Raw genomic sequence first — 18,070 nt, 5'->3', positions numbered from 1 at the left:
CAAAAGCAGCAGCTGGGTGGCAGGAACCTGGCTGGTGCATGGAGGGGACTGAGTAAGGAGGTGCAATCAGGGAGCTTCGCCCCTCCACCTTCTCCAGAAAGACCCAGAAAACCAACCTCAGCCAGGCTACATTCAGCCCGTAGTCGGATAGGGCTGTATGGTCAGGCAGCCCTTGCCATACTCCCTGCAATTTTCAGGAGCCTTTAAGGATCAGGCAATCTAAATGGATGGGAAGGCTATTAGGAAAACATTCATTAGCTCAGGTGGACCTAATCGTCTGGTTAAAGAGAACATGCATTGCAAAACTTCCACAAAAACATTTTAATTATTCCTAATTGTTCTTCCAGCCCTCAAAAACCAGTTTGATTTCCAGATTATTATTATTTTTTTTACAACTCTTTTGTCTTTTAATATGCATGTTGTTTAGGTAGGATTGAAATTAGGAATGATTTAGAAACATGTCTCTACAGAGTTAGGGAGTATTTGAAGAGCAGGAAAACTCTAGTGCAGTGACGGTTTCCTGAGTATTGCCTTTTGACCACAATTTAGAAAAGTTTTATTTGAAGTTTATAGAATTTCATTCGGTGTACTATAGTTTATTTTTATTCCTTTTTTTCCCCCCCTTCGTTGTATTGAGACCTTTTTTCCTTCTTTTTGTCCTCATGAATCCAGCCATGATTATTTTTAAGTGCACCTATATAAATATTATTAGTCTACAACTTATTCTGGAGCTACTCATACAATCACTGGCCTTTTGTTTAAGGACCTGACTGCAGGAGGGTTTGTTGGAGGAGCTGATTGCTAAGGAGCTCATGTTGTTCTGAAGTGAGATGGCTGAACAGGGCGCTTCTCAGTCCAGAGGAGCACAAATGCACCCTGCGTGCGGAATTTTGAACCCGGCTTGCCCCGGTGGAGCAGCAGAGGGACAGCCGTGGGTGCCACAGCCCCGTGGAGGCGAGTGTCTGCGCTGAATGTGCCGGCGCATCGGGCGCCCAGCAGCTCCCGCTTGGGCTGGGATGGATCGCACAGGGTGGGGAGGAAGTGGAGCACAGCTCTACCCACACCCTGAGGCAATACCACGCAGGTTTTTTTAAAAAGGCAAAGACTTTTTTTTTTCTTTTTTTTTCTTTTTTTTGTGTTTCTTCTTTTTCCCTGCTCTCCTGCCTCAGCACCAAAGGTGATCAGGGGTACATCTCACCCAAGGTTGGTGTTGGATTTGCACTTGACAGATTTGCTCCTCACAGAGGGTCCCCCCAGCCCCTCGGAGTGCTGGTGTCCCTCTGCCCGGGCAGGAGCCTGCTCAAGGCCATGAGGCAGCTGCACGCTGTCCCCCTGCCAGACGTGACCCTTGTCACCCCTGCTGCCCCACAGGCAGGCAACCCCTTCTCCCGCAGCCCTCGGGAATGCCGAGTGCGTCCGGTGGTGGAAAACCCAGAGGAAGTGATAAAGGGGACAAGGGGATGGGGAGTCAACACCTGCAACCGATAAGAGGCAGCAAGGCGGTTTTTCCCAGAGGTCAGGGTCAAAGCCCGCCCATCGTTGTTACGAGCGTGGGAGCAGGGCACCACGCTTCTGGTCCAACCTGTTGCCTCTCGGGCATGAGTCAATGCCAGCAGGGCTGGGGCTCAGCCACCATGGGGGCTTGGGGGGCTGCTGCAGCCCCTCACCATGCCAGGTCCCACCACAGCCCCCCGCTGAGAGCTCAGCATGCACTGAAGGGGCACAGCCCCTCGGTGGAAACCTCCTTCTCTTCCCTCCTCGGTTGGGTTTTCCCTTTATCTGGGAGGAAGGGTGGGTCAGGAGGCGTCGCTGCCGCGGGGAGCGGCGGTGATGTCAGGCGTGTGTCAGCAGTGGGAGGCGAAGCCGGTGGAGCACCGGCGGGGAGGGATGGCACCGTGGCCGCCTCTTGCTCCGCACTTCCCATGTCACCCCTGAATATCCCTGATGCTTCCCAGAGTGGCCGGTGGTGCCAGGGAGAAGGGGCCGGTGCTGCAGGGAGGTGAGTGCCGGGGGCGGCTGTGAGGGGAGGTGGGCGGCCGGGGTCCTGCTGGGGATCCCTGCGCGCTGCAGCACCCACAGGTGCTGTTGCTCAACATCCTGACGCACTGCGTGAGCTGTTGGAGCTTTTGAAAAATGTATTTATTTAACAGTTCAATGCCAACTTATAAAGAGGGCTTTTCTGAAAGCACCATGGATTGGACGGGGTGCTTTTAATACAAAGATAAACTTATTTAAGCATCAGGGTAAAACTTCCACAGTCTTCTGGGAAATGACTGATTAGTTTAAGTAAATGACATTTCCCCTTGCTGCATTTTTCACATAGCAGGGTCTAATGATAAATTGTAGTACTAGAAAGGAAAGCTTTAACTAAACAGAGGGAAAGGTCACTGAGAGCGCCAGCGTTTTCCCCGCAAGTGCATGCCCTGGGTTTTGTTTCATTTACGATCCGTGTTAAGAATATCTCAAGTGCAGTGTGGTGTAACTAGTAATTTTTTTCTGTAACTCAAAGTTCTTCCGTAGTCGGAGCATGGCGTGCCGGGTTGTGGCAGAGGCCAGCGGGAACGTCGCGTGTCCAGGGGACTGCCAGTGGGGTGGCTGCACCCTCGGAGGCTTTGGAAATCTCCTGTGGGGAAGGAGGGGGTCGCTGGAATGGCACAGGTGCCTCGGCTGGATCGTGCAGGTTGCCAGCTGATCTCCCTCTGGACGCTGGCCCTGCCTGGGTGGAAGTACCTCGGCTGCCTCCGCCTGGGCTGTAGCTCTGGAAAGCAGCCGGCTGTAAACTACAGCACGTGTGTGCCGCACCTGTGCACCCTGTCATCTTCAGGTGATGTCCCTGGGGACACCTGTGTGGCTTTCCGTGTGCACCCACGCACCCTGGCACTGCTGGGGGGAGCAGAAGTTGGAGCTGCAGAAACCTGCGCTGAGGGGCCAGGGAACAGCTCGGCCAAATGCAGCCCCTGATGGATCCCGCCCGGAGGGTGGCTAATGCTGGTGCAAAGGGAGAGCGGATTCGTATGAAATTCTGATCCCACGGGTGCAGCTGCCAAGCCCTGGTTGACTTTGATCTCTTCTCTCAGCTGGCACTTTGCAGGAAATCTGTGGTTTCCTTACAGGAGTATGTGTTGTGGGGTGCCTTCCTCCTGCAGCTGCTCTTTCTCTGCATGTGTTGTACCCCTGCTCCAAAATGTCATGCTGAACCTCTCACCCAGTGTCTTCAGAGGAGAAAAGTCTTGGTTTGCCCTGAGCTGCTGCCATTCCCTGGGGATGTTCTGAGTGAGGGAAGAGACTGTAGGTGTCTGTGCAATGACTTTGTATAGAGATTTTTGCTTTTAATCAGAGAGAAGGCAGCTTTAGCTGCCCTCCCAAGTTCTTTGTGAACCTCTAGCAGTGAAATTAAATGTGCTGTTAATGGAAACAGATATTGTCACAGGCAAAATCCTCAATCTGCAATGCATTGTCTGTAAGAGTGTGAAATCACTTGAGAGGCATCCTATATGTTTGTATCTATGTACTTATTTTAGTTGATGTTATGAATGTTGTTGTTGTTGAGCCCATGCATAGCTGAGGATACACAGGAATTGTAATTTGCAGAAATTGCATAACCCTGGGGGCAGGAGCCTGGTGATTCTTGTAGTGACGGTGTTCTGCTTCTCTCTTGCAATTCTCCTAGCTATTTCAATGGAAACAGCTGGAAAATCTCTATTTCCGTGAAAAGAAGTTTGCTGTGGAAGTACATGATCCCCGCAGGTAAGGCTGGGGGAAGCGGTTGCAGCAGTGGGATGAGTCGTTACCCAACCTGGGGATTCGTCATCATCTGTTAGCAGATGGGGATGGGAGGGTGCCTCCAAGTTTAACACGGAGCTGAGTTTACTGTGGGCTTTGTGACACTGAGCCTGATCCTGCACTTGGCAGGGTGGCTGGGCTGGATGCAGCCTGTGGGTGATGGACACGCGGTGCTGTGATGTTGAAGAGGTACAGGCACGGTGTGCAACCTGGAGTGACTGTTCCTGTGTTACAGCTCTGGGTGTTCTTCTCTCAGATGTGTCCCCCAGGGGAGCTCCTGGAGCAGAGGGAGGGCTATCTGTCACGGCCACATTTGCTCACTGTATAAAACCCTTCCCCGAAAGGCCACTGTAACGTGCCTGTGCAGCAGGAGACCCGGGAATGCAGCCTGCAGGACCCAGACATGCCTTTCTTGCTCACCTTCTTCCCTCCCCTGCCTTGGCAGCAATACTCCCTCCTTGGAGCTTGAGCCTCCAGCGGCCCAGAGGAGCCCTGCCAGTCTGGGTGGGAGCTCGCCCGCGGGCTCTTTTCCTTGTGCTAAGAAGAAAGAGCCTTTGCCCAGGGTGAATTTCTGACTCCACTTTCCTTCCTGCTTCTCCTGCTGCCATCCTTTCTATTTCTGGTGGAGGACCACTGTGCCTCTCAGTTGGGCCCGGGGGAGTGACGAGATGCTCTGCTGATCCCCCCAGATCCCCTATCCTGCCTGGTCACTCCTTTTGGGATCCTGTGGCAGTATGCTTGCCCTTTCTGCATTTATAGTGTACCCAACTATTGGTCTCATTAGCCACAATTATGCTGCTGAGCTAAAAGGCACAGCAGTTGTTACTGCTGCCCGTTGCAAAGGTTGACCAGGAGGGACTTCAACCTTGTAAAAGTAAGAGAAGGTTAGGAGGGAGGAAAGGCAGCAGTGTCGGGTGGTGGGGAGAAGGAAATCTGGAGAGAGGGGCATGTGGGACTTGAAACCTCAAGGACTTGTCTTGAAATTGCGTTTATCTTTGCCGCTTCAGAATTTCAGTGTCAAGAAGGACCTTTGGTCAGAGTGGATTGGTAGTGCAAACCTGGTATGCAAATACTTCCCTGATCAAGTCCATCTGGGTGATGGCCATCAGTCAACATCAGTTTTACTTGGACAGAAAGCAAAGCAAAGTAAGTTATACTGTGGGCATAAGTTTCAACACCTTTCCGGAATACCCTTCACTGTATGTTTTTTTTAGCTTGAACTACTCTCCAGAGTAAAAGTACACATTGTTTTTGTCAGCTTTTTGAGCAGTCTATTAGCAACAGTATTGTTATTTGATCCATCTTAGCCTGTGTGCAATTAAGGGCTATGGAACTGTAATCACTGAAGAGGGAATTCCCACATCTCAGTGTTTAACCTGCTTTTTCTTTTGTCTCCTTCTCCTGTTCACTTTGAACATGGTGAAAACAGCAAAGAGATTTGGAACTGGGAGATGGTTCAGGCTTTGGGGGCAGAAGGGAGAGGAATGCCAGCACACTGAGCTCCCTGATGCTGTTGCTTTAGCCTTTAATCTTGTGGGAGATGAGATGTGAAACATCATCTTCTGTGACCCCCTGGTTCTGAAGTTAATTAGAGGTAACTTGATGAGGCTGCATTTTCTTTTTTTTTTTTTTTTTTTTTTTTTTTAACTCCTTCAGGCAAAAATTCCTTCAGCCAGAAGTTTGGATGATATCGCCATGGATCTTACGGAGATGGGAACACCAAAAGTTTCAAAACTAGTGACTTTGGAGGCAAAGAACCAACTTATTATGGCCAGCAACGGCAGTTTGATCTCATCAGGTAATACTTCATGTAAATGCAACATAGTGAAGTACAGTGGGGCTTGTGTATGTGAAGAGGGAAAGCAAGGCTAGCTGGCCATAAATACGGTGACACATGTGAAGGCATGTATTAGTTATGTATCTGAAACAGTAGTATCGATGGTATGATCTGCTGTTTCCCCTCCATAACTAAATAGGAAATAAAAATCTGCTAGATGGATAAGCACCCGTGTACTCTTGGTCCATGAATAACTTGATATCAGTTTACCAGTCAGTCCTTGCATGAGTGTAAGTCTCAAAGTCCAGGGGAAATTGAATCCAGGCTGCCCTGAAGCACCTGTTCTGGGAGCTGAATTGCCCTGAACTTCCTCAAACGTGAGCAGAGAAGATAAATGCTTCCCAATAAAGCTCAGCCCTGGAGTGGACTTCAGGTCTCTCCCTTGGCTGTGGAGGAGGGGCAGAAGCGGGAGGTAGAAGCCTGGCTGCTGCACCTCGATGCCTCGAGGTGAAGCCCAAGCAAGGACCCTCGGTGTCTGTCTCAAAAGCAAAGCCAAAGCCAAAATGTCAACTATATTGTAGATCTTGTTAGTGTAATGATTTATATTTTGGGTGGTGGGGTTTTGGGCTGTATACTTGGGACTTGCCATGCAAATATATACGTTGGGGGGTTGAAAAAGCTAATTTCCTGAAAGCCTGCTTGCTGGAGGACAGGAGGGCTGGATGTTGCACTTAAAATAACGTGTCGTTTTGCTGGGCTGGACTGCTTTGGGTAGATCTCAGCTTACTCAACCAGATAGAAAAGGCTTTTAAATGCAAAACCTGTGATATAGAAAGTGTATTTTTCAGGCTCTCAGGATTCAGAGGTCAGTGAAGAACAGAAGAAGGAGAAAATTATGGAACTAAAGAAGAAAGAGAAACTCCTTCAGGAAAAACTGCTGCAGAAAGTTGAGGAGCTGAAGAAAATCTGCCTGCGGGAGGCGGTGAGAACTGCACCTTGTGCTGGGGTCGGGGTGGGTGAGAGCCCTTCTGTCCCTCTGGGACCTTCACGTGGAGCCCCTTCTGTTCCCCAGGAGCTGACGGGTAAGATGCCCAAGGAGTACCCTCTGAGCGCCGGGGAGGATCCTCCCCAGGTCAGGAGACGTGTTGGCACAGCGTTCAAGCTGGATGACAACCTGCTCCCCAGCGAAGAGGTGAGTGCTGCAGTTTGTTTTCACAGCAGAGGTGGGGTGGCCAGACCGGTGGCCAAAGCCACTTGTAAATAATCCAGTTCTTCCCTGATTATTTATGAGGAGGCAGCTGGGACAGCCACTTGCATAGGCTGGGGCATTTAGGAGGGCGCTGCCCCCATTTCAGCCATGCTGCCTTCGAAACGACCAGGAAATTGGGTGTTTCAAGACCTTAAAATTTCCTAACCTGAACCCCTGATTTGGGCATGCTGCTTGAATTCTAATGGGCATTTTGCTGCTAATTAGAGAAGAGTGGGTGCATAACACCATTTGGCAACCCATGGCTATGAGCTTTTCTCGAGCGTTGATTTGTGTCACGTTCAGATTGTGTTCGAACTCCCAACATGGCAGAGGTGTGCGCTGTCCCTCTTGCAAAATCATCTCTCCATGAGCATAGCTGTGTGACAGGTGACAGAGATTTATCTCTTGCTGAATGCAAGTTCCACCTAAATAAAAGCTCTCTCTATTGCTCAAGAAGCTAATACGAACTTTGCTGGCAGAGACTGACTCAGGAGATACGATAATTCAATATCGAGTTTCTAGACATGTATCATTCCCCTCAGCCCTTGTGAGGTTTGTTAACAAGCTGTATCGTCCAACTAGTAAGTAGGCGTTTGGGCACTTTGCATCTGTCTTTCACCAAAAACTCACTGCCTTGGCTCACAGGACTGGTGTAATCCATGTCTGCAGCAAACTGATTTTATGTGGACTGCTCAAATGCTATTAAAACAAAATTCTGCTGACTGGATTTAGTAATGTGTTGCTTAGCGCTTCTGCAGTGCCTTTCGCCTGAGCTTCTCAAAGCTGTTTACAAACAATTCATTAAAGCCTCCAACTCCCTGTTATGTAGGTATGGCGATGTTAATTCCCAGTTTTATTTTCGCCAAAGTAGAGAGAGATTTTGAACAGACATTTTCAGGCTTGAACTCGGGGCAGGAGGTTTAGTGATCTAAACCTGAGTTTAGGTGTCTGTTTTGTCACCCAGGCTGGAGAACTTTGGACCTTTCTTAAGAGATCTCATAATCTTACACTAGTCTTAGAAGTAAGATCTAAGAGTTTCATATACTAGCATTCTTGTGTATAAACTTTGGTATTTCTCTGTTTTGCACCCAAGATTTCACTTCCTTAGCACAAAAATTGATCTTCTGTTCAATAACCTTCATTGATAATTTCTACCCAGAGTACAAGCAAATAACTGATCTCACAAATTTGCAGGATCCTGCTTTGCAGGACTTGGAGAGCAATTTTATCATACAGCAAAAGCTGGTGGAAGCTGCAAAGAAACTTGCTAGTGAGCCTGACCTCTGCAAAAACGTGAAGAAGAAAAGAAAGCAGGAGTATGCTGATGCTGTGAAAAAGCTGCAAGAGATAGAAAATTCCATAAATGAATATAGAATCAAGTGTGGCAAAAAACCAACCCAGAAATCAAGTCTTACTCTACCAGGTAAGCGAGAGAATTCCCTGTGTTCAGATGAACACAGGGCACAAAAAAGTTATTTGGATCACTTACGAGTTTTGTTTACATCTTTTCTATATGGTTTTTATCTTCTCCAAGGTAGCTAACTAAGAAAAATGAGGTGAAATTGCTGCATCTGATACGCTAGATGCAGTGCTTATAGGCTCAGGGCAGAACAGGCTGCAGTTTTAGGAACAAGTGCAGGCAGGTTCCAGCACCAGGCACAGACTGAAGGTGCTGGCAGGAGCATCTCAGCCACAACTGGTGTGAATTCACAGTGCATGGCGTGCAGTTGTCTGTCTAACCTGCCACGTGTGAGATCTCTCTCCCTTCTGCAGTGCTGCTGCTCCAGCAAAAATAGAGCCTGGCAGTTCTTCTACAGGATCAAAGACTTTGTTACCTGATTAAAACCTACTGATCTCCAGGAAGGCATAAGTGAAGTTCAAGAGTTTATGGATGCAAATAGATATTTAACTAAATCCATTTGCCGCCAATGAGCACAGTGAAAGCAGATACCCTTGGCCCCCTCCATTCTGAAAGTGCGATTTTTGCTAAGGGAGGTGAGATCCTTGCTTCTTCTTAGGATAAAGCATGGAAACTTGCTAATATCCGAACCAACTGAAGGCGTTTGGGAGTAGTAAAAGCTCATAGGTATTGCAGGCTCCTCTAGTTTCTACAGTGGTTAACAGTTTCAGGACATGTTTTACCTCTCCCCTCCATGGAAAATATCTATGGATAATTGTTAATGTTTAGCTGATTTCTTTTTTTCCCTCTTTGTCCCAGAGGAAATATTGTTTTGTGAGGTTAGTGGGGTTTTTTCCTGGGAATTACAAGGTGGGAAAGAAAATGCAAAATTTTTCTGTTGTTAATATTGATACACTCTTACTGACCCTTGAGATGAGAGATTTTGCCAACGTTATGTTTTCCCTGAAGGAGACCTTTCTCCCTTGCACTGCCAGGTTTCTGTTGGGGAAAGCTTTGCCATGTCCCATTCCTGTTGAGAGCTTGATTTGGCTCCCTACCCAGCACCAACTGTGGCAGCGCTGGGCTATCCATCATCACAAAGTGCTTACTCTAAAAGGTTGATGATTGCTATATAATGTGGCCCAGCTAGTTCCTGATTGACAGAGATGAGGAAAACATCTGTTTTTCCAGTCTCTTGCTCACCAATCTGGATACTAATCATGGGAGGCCCTGTATTACCTGGGACACGTGGTGTGTAGGAACAACCAGGGAGCTGCTGAAGGCTAGTGAGCAGCGAGAGCCCCATGAGGCAGCATCCATGCACAGTCACTGTTTGTTGTTGCAGGCAGGTTTTTGTCCTGTTGTGCAAACAAGCAACTTAGGAGTCAGTCCTTAAATGTTTAGCCCATCATTTTGCAACATTCGGTACACGGCATCCTTGTTTGCTGCCTGAGAAGGTGGACGTAGCCAGGAGGAACTAGACTCTGTGTCTTGGAGGGTTTCCCTGCAGGTAGGGACTGCAAGACAGTGAGTGCTTAGCCAGCAGTAAGTTAACTGCATTCCCTTCCAGATCCTGACGCTTGCACTGTAGCGTGTATTTGTTTACCTGAAGCAGAACTGTCATCTGCTTCAATAACTGATTTTATGTGTAAGCTTTTCACCATCACTGACGGTACTCTCTGGCTCAGGGTACAGGGTTTCAGAAGGCTAAGCAGTGATGAGTCATTTGTGTCCTGTGAATTTGGGGAATGACTCGTTGGAAATAACATGTTAAATAGCAACATTGATTTATTGAATCAAACTGTAGCTATTTTCATCCCAGCCCCTAAGGGATGGGAGATGAAGGACATACTGGACTGTCTCCTGTTCCCCGTGTTCTGCTCACCCTTTCCTTTGCTTCCTCTCTAGCCCAGAGTTTTGTTCCCTTTTGCAGGGATTTTCACAGACTGGGGATTTAAATTCAGAGCTCGCCCATATGTTGTCAGCATTTGCAGACCCCACAGGCATTCAGCAGTGCAGCTTTTGGCTGGCTTTTTTTCCCCTCTTTTCCTTTTCTTCCCCCCAGGTAATTTTTTTTTGCCTCCTTGCACTGGGCCCAGTTCCTTGTTTCACCACCATATGGTCAAATTCATGTGAATAATCCCCCCCTGCAGCTTTTTCCCAGTGTCCGGTTGCAGGTGGAGCTGTAGCGCATCCTCGGTGGTCTGACAAGTCCCTTCAGGGCAGGGGCCAGCCCTGATGTTTGGCTGCTCTTGAAGAGAACTCAATTCTTGTAACCAGACCTTTTCTCCCAGCAAAGCACAACAGCAAGGGAGCAACGTAGGGTGCATGTGTTCATGATGACTGATGGAAGAAGCAGGTGTCACACAAAAAGTGGCTGCCACTGTGGACTGTTGTTGCTTCCTTTCCCTTGTGCATGGAGGTTCACACAGACCTTTTATCCGCCAGCGCTGTCTTGCCCAAAACAGCCTAGGAACAGATTTTTCTCTGGGTTAATTGTCTCTATTGTTGCTTTTTATCACCAGCCTAATTTCTTTGCTACTGCTGATCCGTTCTTAACCTTAGCAAGGAAAAGATGTTTCTGAGCAAGTGCTAGTATTGAGTAGTATCAAGGTAGGTGCAGTAAAGCACTTAGAATAAATAACAGAATACAAAGGAAACAGAAACAATTTGAACATCCTTACAACAGTTACTGCTCCCTGTGCTGTCGGAATTTGCAATACCTTGATTGAAATCAGTGGAATTATTCTAGATTGACATTAATGTAACTGAAACAGAATTTGTATGCTGATGAAACATTCAAAAGTGAATGCCAAATTTCAAAAGGCATTTTGTACCTACGTGGTAGGATTTCAGGCATACCTGGAGGAGATTAGATGCTAGCAGCCAAGATCTACATGTCTGTAGGCTCCTGACTCCTATTGAAACACCAAAACACCCTGTGAGATCTGTTGGAAGTTGAGGGGAAAACACTTTTGTAAATCTTGGCCTGATTCCAGCAGCAGCTGAACAAAATCTCCTTTGATAATTACCCAGGTAGCTTGCGGAATTGCAGTGAACATAACAAGTCATGCTGTATTCCAAAGCACGGCTGTCTTCAGGCTGTGGAGGGCTAAAGTATACGGATTGCAGCGGTACAAGTAGCATCTGGCTCTGAAGCTGTAGAAAATAAACCATATGTGATAGTTGGAAATGGATGTTGGGTCTCCTATGCTTAAAGTGCTTGTCTTCATCCACAGATGACATAATTCCATCTGAGAGCAGCTCCCTGTCCGATACAACCACCTACGATGATGGTATGTTGCTTATCCTTTTCTTCCTACGAAGTGTGCCCGTTCAGAGACATTCCTTTGGCTTGCCATGTCCCTTAGCGTACTGTCTTGGTGGCTTTCGATGACAAATTACTTTACAGCAGAGGAAAAAAGAGCTTAATGAGGAATGTCTTTCCTCATCATGGGTTAGTTGTTATTCAAAGTTTCTGCCCTGAAAGCTGAACCCAGTTGCCTTTAGAGAAGGTGATTGGTTTGTTGGTTTTGAGGTGACCAGCCTGCAGGCTGAGGGCACTATGGATGTCAAATCCTTCATCCCTTGGAAGTGGCCAGAGATGGATGAGCAGCTGGAGGACTTAATGAGCTGGGAGGATTTGCCCTGCCCTTCTGTCCTCATAGCTACTATAAAACTTACAAAAAAGCAGAATAGTCACAGATATTAACGATCTGTTTACGTTTGTCTGTTACCTAGTAAGCTTGCATCTCACATGGGTACGGTGTTTGTTCAGCTTACTCATTTTACACACACGTCCACAGACACACACATTCACACCCTGTTCCACAAGGTGGAAAGGACTTGGTTTGCCTCTCCCTTAAACCGGGTAATCATTATTTGGGGACAAACATTATCTAAATTATTGCTCACTTTTCACTTAGGGCCTGATTCCCATCCCACTTTGTCCCAGTTTTAGACTGATATAACCCATCTGTTGCTTTAAAATGGAGTTACAACTGATTCCTGCTTCTACAAGTAGAAGTAGAGCCAGGGCTTTGGCTAGTGAGCGCGTTCTCTGTGATGCTCGTCCTGCATTTATATGTGTGTGTTGGAGTTTCCTGTTGGCTCTGATGGGACCTGGGTTGTGCCCTGAGCAAAATGAGAACAAGGATCAAACCAGCGCCTTCCCAATTGCCTTCAGCCAAATGTGTCTCTCCGTTGTCTTTGCTCATTCGGTCGCTTTTGAAGTCAGTCCCTTTTAGTTTGTGTTTCAAAACTAATTCTTAAAACGTCATTTTCAAGTAAAGAGCTGGAAGGTGAAGGAGAGGAACTGGCCTTTGCAGAGGCTGAGCTTGCCTGCTGGGCTCTGGGAAGGATTGTGTGCAAACAGGTGTTTTCCCAAGGAAGTTCCACTCTGTGATCTGGCACAGCCCCAAGCTGGGTGTAATCTCCATGGGAGCCAGGGCTGCTGAGATCTGGAGGAGCCTCTGCAGTGTCCTGTCAGCCTGGAGGAGAGCTGGGTGCAGGCAGGAGAGCCTTTCTACATTCACAGCTTCTCTTGTGGTCTCTGTAGTGCAAAGTTTTTTTGATGTAGGGGCCACAGATTTGCATACAGACCAAAAATATCAAGGATTTTGCTAACGAAAGACTGATTTCTTTCCGACAGTCAGTGAATCGCTTCCTGTGGCAGCACAGAGACCCAGCTCTGCGCAGCTTTCTCCAAGGCTCCCTCCACCAAAGTCCCTCGGGGTGGAGAGAATTCATCTCAGAAAGTCGTCTATCAACGAGCAGCTCTTGGAAACCAGACACTCCAGGTAGGGCATGTCTTGCTGCCGCCGTGCTCACCGCCTTGCTGGCAGGAGCTCCGTCTTGCCCCTGCCACGGTGCCTGTGACTACGGGCACTCTGGTGGAGCCTGGTGCCTCCACTCCTCTGCTGTTACAAGGTTCAGTGATGGGAGCTACATTTCCCCCTTAGTAACCAAAGTGTCTGTAAGTGTGTATAAATAGTTGTCACAGTCTCGGAAATTGTCAGGTGGTGTAGTCTTTGTGAAGAGATTTGAGACGGGTGAGAAATTGAATAGCAAGGGCTGCATTTAAGGAATTGCTCGTGCCCACCAATACTGTCATCCTTTGTTTCTTTCTGTGGTTTGTCTTCAGTATTAGTTAAACAACTTGTAGTTTTCCTGATGACTGTGCTTAGTGGCTTCAGGTAACACCAAACCATACCCATTCCTCCCGATGGTATCAGTATTTCAGCAGGTATGCTGTCAAAGCATACAGAATTCGCATTAAGTCCTGATGAGCAATTCCCTGTGTAAGAACGGAGTTACTGGGATTCAGCCAGCTATCGTCAATAGTGCCAGCTGCAGTGACTGACTGAGGTTCCTGGATGTATCTGTGGAATTTAAGCACTTCTGAGCTAAAACAACAGTTCTGTGGAGCGCGTGGGCAGCAGTAGCTCTGCTGATGGTTGTGTGATCACATTGTATGGGTCTGATCTGGTGCTAGTTGTTCTCAGTGTAAGGTTTCCCACTGATCTTGATACTTCTTGGACTGTGCCTTGCATGAGCAGGCTGTCGAAGGCATGCTTTAAAAATGTGTTAAAGTTTTGGGCAATGTCATGTCTTTGTGTTTTTCTTGCCTGTCGCTCAAGATAAGCAGAATGCTTCTCTGCACGAAGTTCAGAAGCTGAATTACAGCTATACGTAACCATTTAGCTGTGATGTGCTCTAATTTAAAACCTGATTCCTTTGCTTCTCTGTTACCTGCTCTGTCTCTTCTGCTCCGTACTTCTGTCCTTGGGCAGCAGCTTTCCCTGCTGGGCATCCTGTGAAGACCTCTCCTGAACCACAAGAAAGGGTTGGATTTTTCTTCCAGTTTAACAGTTCTGTAGTTATAGGGGGAAGCACATGCAGTTATGCCCTTACCTGGGGTCTGTGCCCTTCGTTTTATGTCTTCAAGGCTTATGGTCCATCTATTCCACATGCTGTGACTTGCATGGGGTTTAACCTAACTGAGATTGTCTCCTTCGTTACAGGGACCTGCTTTCGACTCACAGCAGTCCTTACCGAACCCTGGACCGGCCACCCCAGCCCCATGGGGGGAGAAGCATGCCTACAACCCCCGTGCTCACACGCAATGCTTACAGTAGCAGCCACTTACAGTAAGTAAGGGAGCTTTGTGTTAGGCAGCAGCAGAATAAAAGCAAATGGTGTTAAGAGGGCAAAGGGTCCTTGGCCATACAGCTTTCCCCACAGCAGGGTCAGGTTCTTAAAATGTCATTGCTGGGTATTGGAGGCACAAGGTTAGTATCAGCCACCATCTGCTGGCACGGTCCTGCACCAGCTTTGTGACACACGAGCGAGGATGTTCATGTGAGCACAAACCCTGTCTGGGCAAACAGCAGCATGCACAAATGGGTGTCCACAAAATCAGGAGTGAGATGGAACCTGGCACACAAATATTGCTTATCTGATCATTAAAGACTATAGGAGAAGAAAGGTCATTTCCAGATAGGCCCCATAGGGACTTTTAACAAATAATGAGTGTTCAAAAGGTTTCTGTAAAATACTCATAAGATAGCCAGAATTTTTTTACAAATCCTTTGTGGCCTCGTTTTCTAACAAAGTGAGGCTTATGAAATTGTATTGTGTGTCAGCTAGTGATCTCCCCACAAAAACTTGTTCACAAGCTGACAGTTGTCTGCTGTGGATTATGTTCCTATAAGCTTCCTGAAAAAGCATCCAGATAGAGGAGAGAGCACCCAGTTAGTGCCCTTACTATGGGAAGAGAGCTGCAATGTGAGCTCACCTGTATTATTAGTCACCTGAGAATCCGTGCTGGGGAAGGGGACATGCTATAAGTCTGATAATGTTATGAAGAGCTCATGGTTTATTTGGCTGGGGTGATGCAGCCTGGAGAGACAGAGCCATGGGAAACCCATCTTCCCGTGTTCTGCTCCCAGCTCGGTTATTTGCACACACTTTACCTATGTAAAAATTGAGAACACCTTCCTGTAAGTCATTACAGAATGTGAGTTTGTGAGCTTTGCTGTATGTATGCCTGTCACAGATTAACCTTACTCAGCATGATAGATTTTTATGAGAGATCTCCTACTGATGCAGCAAATCTAAAATTCAGCCAAGCTGAATTTCTTGTGATGCAGATATTCTGTGTGGAACCGTAAGACTGGGTTTGTGGCATGCCTGACTTGCCTGTGCGTGCTCCCTCCAGTTCTGTGTGTACATTTGCGTGTGACTGCCTTTAACCAGCTGACATCTGTGTTGTTTCAGGCCAGATGTTTCCCCGCACCATTGCCGGCAGCGCAGTGGAAGTCTGGAATCCCAAACCCACCTGCTGTCCGAGGCTCCTGCTGAAAAGGCAGCCTTCACCCTCTCAAAGTCCCAGCGGAGCAGCAGCACAGAGATCCTCGATGATGGATCATCCTACACTAGCCAGTCAAGTGCAGAGTATTACTGCGTGACACCTACTCCCAATCCGTATTATACTACTCAGACGCTCGACAACAGGACCAGGGGTCGAAGACGGTCAAAGAAACAAAACATTTCTGCTGCAAATTCAGGAAGTATGCCAAATCTTGCCCAGAAGGATGTCCGCAATGGTGTCTACCACAAAAGTCAGGAACAGCCTTCCTCTAGTTACTATATTTCTGGATATTCCCCATACACCGAATCCGACGTTTATTACAATGGAGGATATGTTTATGAGAGTGATACAGAGGGACAGTACAGCGTCAATCCTTCCTATCGCTCATCAGCACATTACGGATATGACCGTTACAGGGAATTCAGGTCTTACCATGAGGATGAGGTGGACAGAGTACCGCACAACCCATATGCAACCCTAAGGCTTCCACGGAAGCAAGTTGCTAAAACGGAGCACATAACCAAAAACATTCACAAGGCCTTAGTAGCAGAGCATCTCCGTGGCTGGTACCAACGTGCCTCCAGTCAAAAGGAACAGGGTCACAGCCTGCAGGCAGGCTTTGAGTCTGACAGAGGATCTCAAAGGAGTTTGGGCTTTGCTGGTCTGCAGGTGCCGTGCTCTCCTAGCAGTCGGGTGTCATCTTTCTCTTCGGGTAATGTCCTGTTTCTTCTCTGCTGAGTGCTATTTCTAAGCCCCTGCTACACATCAAATTCTGCCCCTCTCCGCTGCCTTGATGAAGTCAGCAGAGTCAAAGCAAGGGTAGAGCTTTGTCCTGAAAGGTAGATGAGGAACCAAACAGGAGCTCAGTGTTCCATGCTTGGGAAGACTCGCTTCTTCTGTGGGTAAACCCACCTTTTGCTCTTTGCAAGTGCAGTAGTCCGAAGGAGCATAAAGAGCTGTACAGGTTTTAAACAAGTGTATTTACCAACTAAAGCTATGTGCAAAACTTCATGCCATCTAAATGCAGTTGCCGTGATGGCTTCCAAAATACCGTACAATGAGCATCGAGTGGGTCATGAAGTTTTTTTGAAGAGATTCCCTAGCTCCAAAATACTACTTGAACAGTGCTTTCCTCCCTTACAGGGCTTGCAAATCATGTTTTGTGTTTGCATTGTCTGCATAGATGCTGCTCATGAGAATTGCCTCACTTGTCTCAGCTGATTTTGCTGGAGAAAGATCTAATGTGCTGTAATTTATTATTTTTTTAATTCCAGCATCTTCTGCAAACACTGCTGGGAACTGGCGAAACCCACTTGCACTGGGACTTTCAGACTATGATACGCTGTCCCATTCCTCTTATGCCAGCTGTTACGCGAATGTTTATGGCAACCTTCCTTTGCAGAGCAGGTAAGTAGAGTATATGGAGATTTCCTGCCCTTCTGTCTGTGTTCCACAGGCTGTTGAAACTTCTGAGAAAATCAGCTTGATTCTAAAGGGCCAGGATGAAGAGTAATTATAAGATTGACTTTGTGGGAGCGAGTTGTCTTTGTGTGGAGTAGATCAGTTGTACCACCACTAACTGTACTGCTGATATTCAAGGGAGGGGGAAACAGTCAAATGAATGAATGAATTCATTGGTTGCACAGCAGTTTCCTCTGGCTGGTGCTGGACCATCGAAGATCTTGCATCCCTGGCAGCTGCAATGCTCGGAGCAGCGCTGTGAACAGAGCACCCGCTAAACCCAGTCCCTCTCACCCCCGGTGGCAGGAGGTCTCTCCTGTGCCCCATCAGCAGTCCAGCAGGACACAGTCCTGTTGTGGTTCTGAAGCTGTAGTGCCTGTGCTGATAAACTTTAGGAAAAAAGCAAGGAAAAGAAGCACCTCTTTTCAACCTCGTGTCTGAGCGCTGGTGTTTAAAGGTGATACCACATTACCAGCGCATCTCGCTTGGCAGAGCTTAACCCGGGCACCAGGCGGATTGTGCAGCTGCTTGCAGAGCCACCCTGCTCGTGGGGGCTCACCCGAAGGCTGCAGGGAGCCCAGGGTCCACACTGGCCTTGCAGAAATTCCTGCAAGTCTCTCGCTACTTCTACTTGATGTTTTAGGTTTCTTCCCCCTGCTATCATTGGCTGGCTGTTAGCAGTGAGGACAGTGACCTCCTGCCCAGGGGAATGGCTCTGCCCCACAAATGCCGTCACGTTTCAGTACGTTTATGCTAATGTAGCCAGCCGTAGTAAGTACCCCACATGTGTGCCTCCTGCTTTGTGGGTTGCAGTTTGCACTTGCTGCCAGGCTGACGTGTGAAATTACTGAATTTTTTATTTTGTTTGTTTTAAAATAAATGGAAGTGTAAGAAAATATATACAAGCTTCTGCTAGATCCTTGTTTCTAAGCTTAACGGCATGGGCTTTTCTATTGCAGTGATTTAAAAGCTCTACAGTAACAGCATTTAAAAATACAGTTTCTACTAATTTCTTAATTTCCTATAATT

The 18,070-nt window shown here is 47.5% G+C and overlaps 1 protein-coding gene across 6 annotated transcripts in view; it reads left to right on the top strand.

Moving 5' to 3' along the window:
• The window catches only part of FRMD4B (FERM domain containing 4B), a 139,889-nt gene that overhangs the window by 119,807 nt on the left and 2,012 nt on the right, over positions 1–18,070 (top strand). For all 6 annotated transcript variants that reach the window (XM_080385326.1, XM_080385325.1, XM_080385323.1 and 3 more), the window contains 11 exons: positions 3,671–3,747; positions 4,791–4,929; positions 5,440–5,581; positions 6,409–6,542; positions 6,633–6,752; positions 8,004–8,232; positions 11,448–11,504; positions 12,860–13,007; positions 14,232–14,357; positions 15,487–16,292; positions 16,855–16,987. In XM_080385326.1, the coding sequence (XP_080241452.1) occupies positions 3,671–3,747; positions 4,791–4,929; positions 5,440–5,581; positions 6,409–6,542; positions 6,633–6,752; positions 8,004–8,232; positions 11,448–11,504; positions 12,860–13,007; positions 14,232–14,357; positions 15,487–16,292; positions 16,855–16,987 (2,111 nt within the window). The remainder of the gene's footprint in view (positions 1–3,670; positions 3,748–4,790; positions 4,930–5,439; positions 5,582–6,408; positions 6,543–6,632; positions 6,753–8,003; positions 8,233–11,447; positions 11,505–12,859; positions 13,008–14,231; positions 14,358–15,486; positions 16,293–16,854; positions 16,988–18,070) is intronic.

Source organism: Falco punctatus (assembly GCF_963210335.1).
Source record: "Falco punctatus genome assembly, chromosome: 4".
Lineage (NCBI taxonomy): Eukaryota > Metazoa > Chordata > Aves > Falconiformes > Falconidae > Falco > Falco punctatus.
The sequence above is the reverse complement of the archived record's forward strand: the minus strand, read 5'-3'. Positions and strand labels throughout refer to the sequence as shown.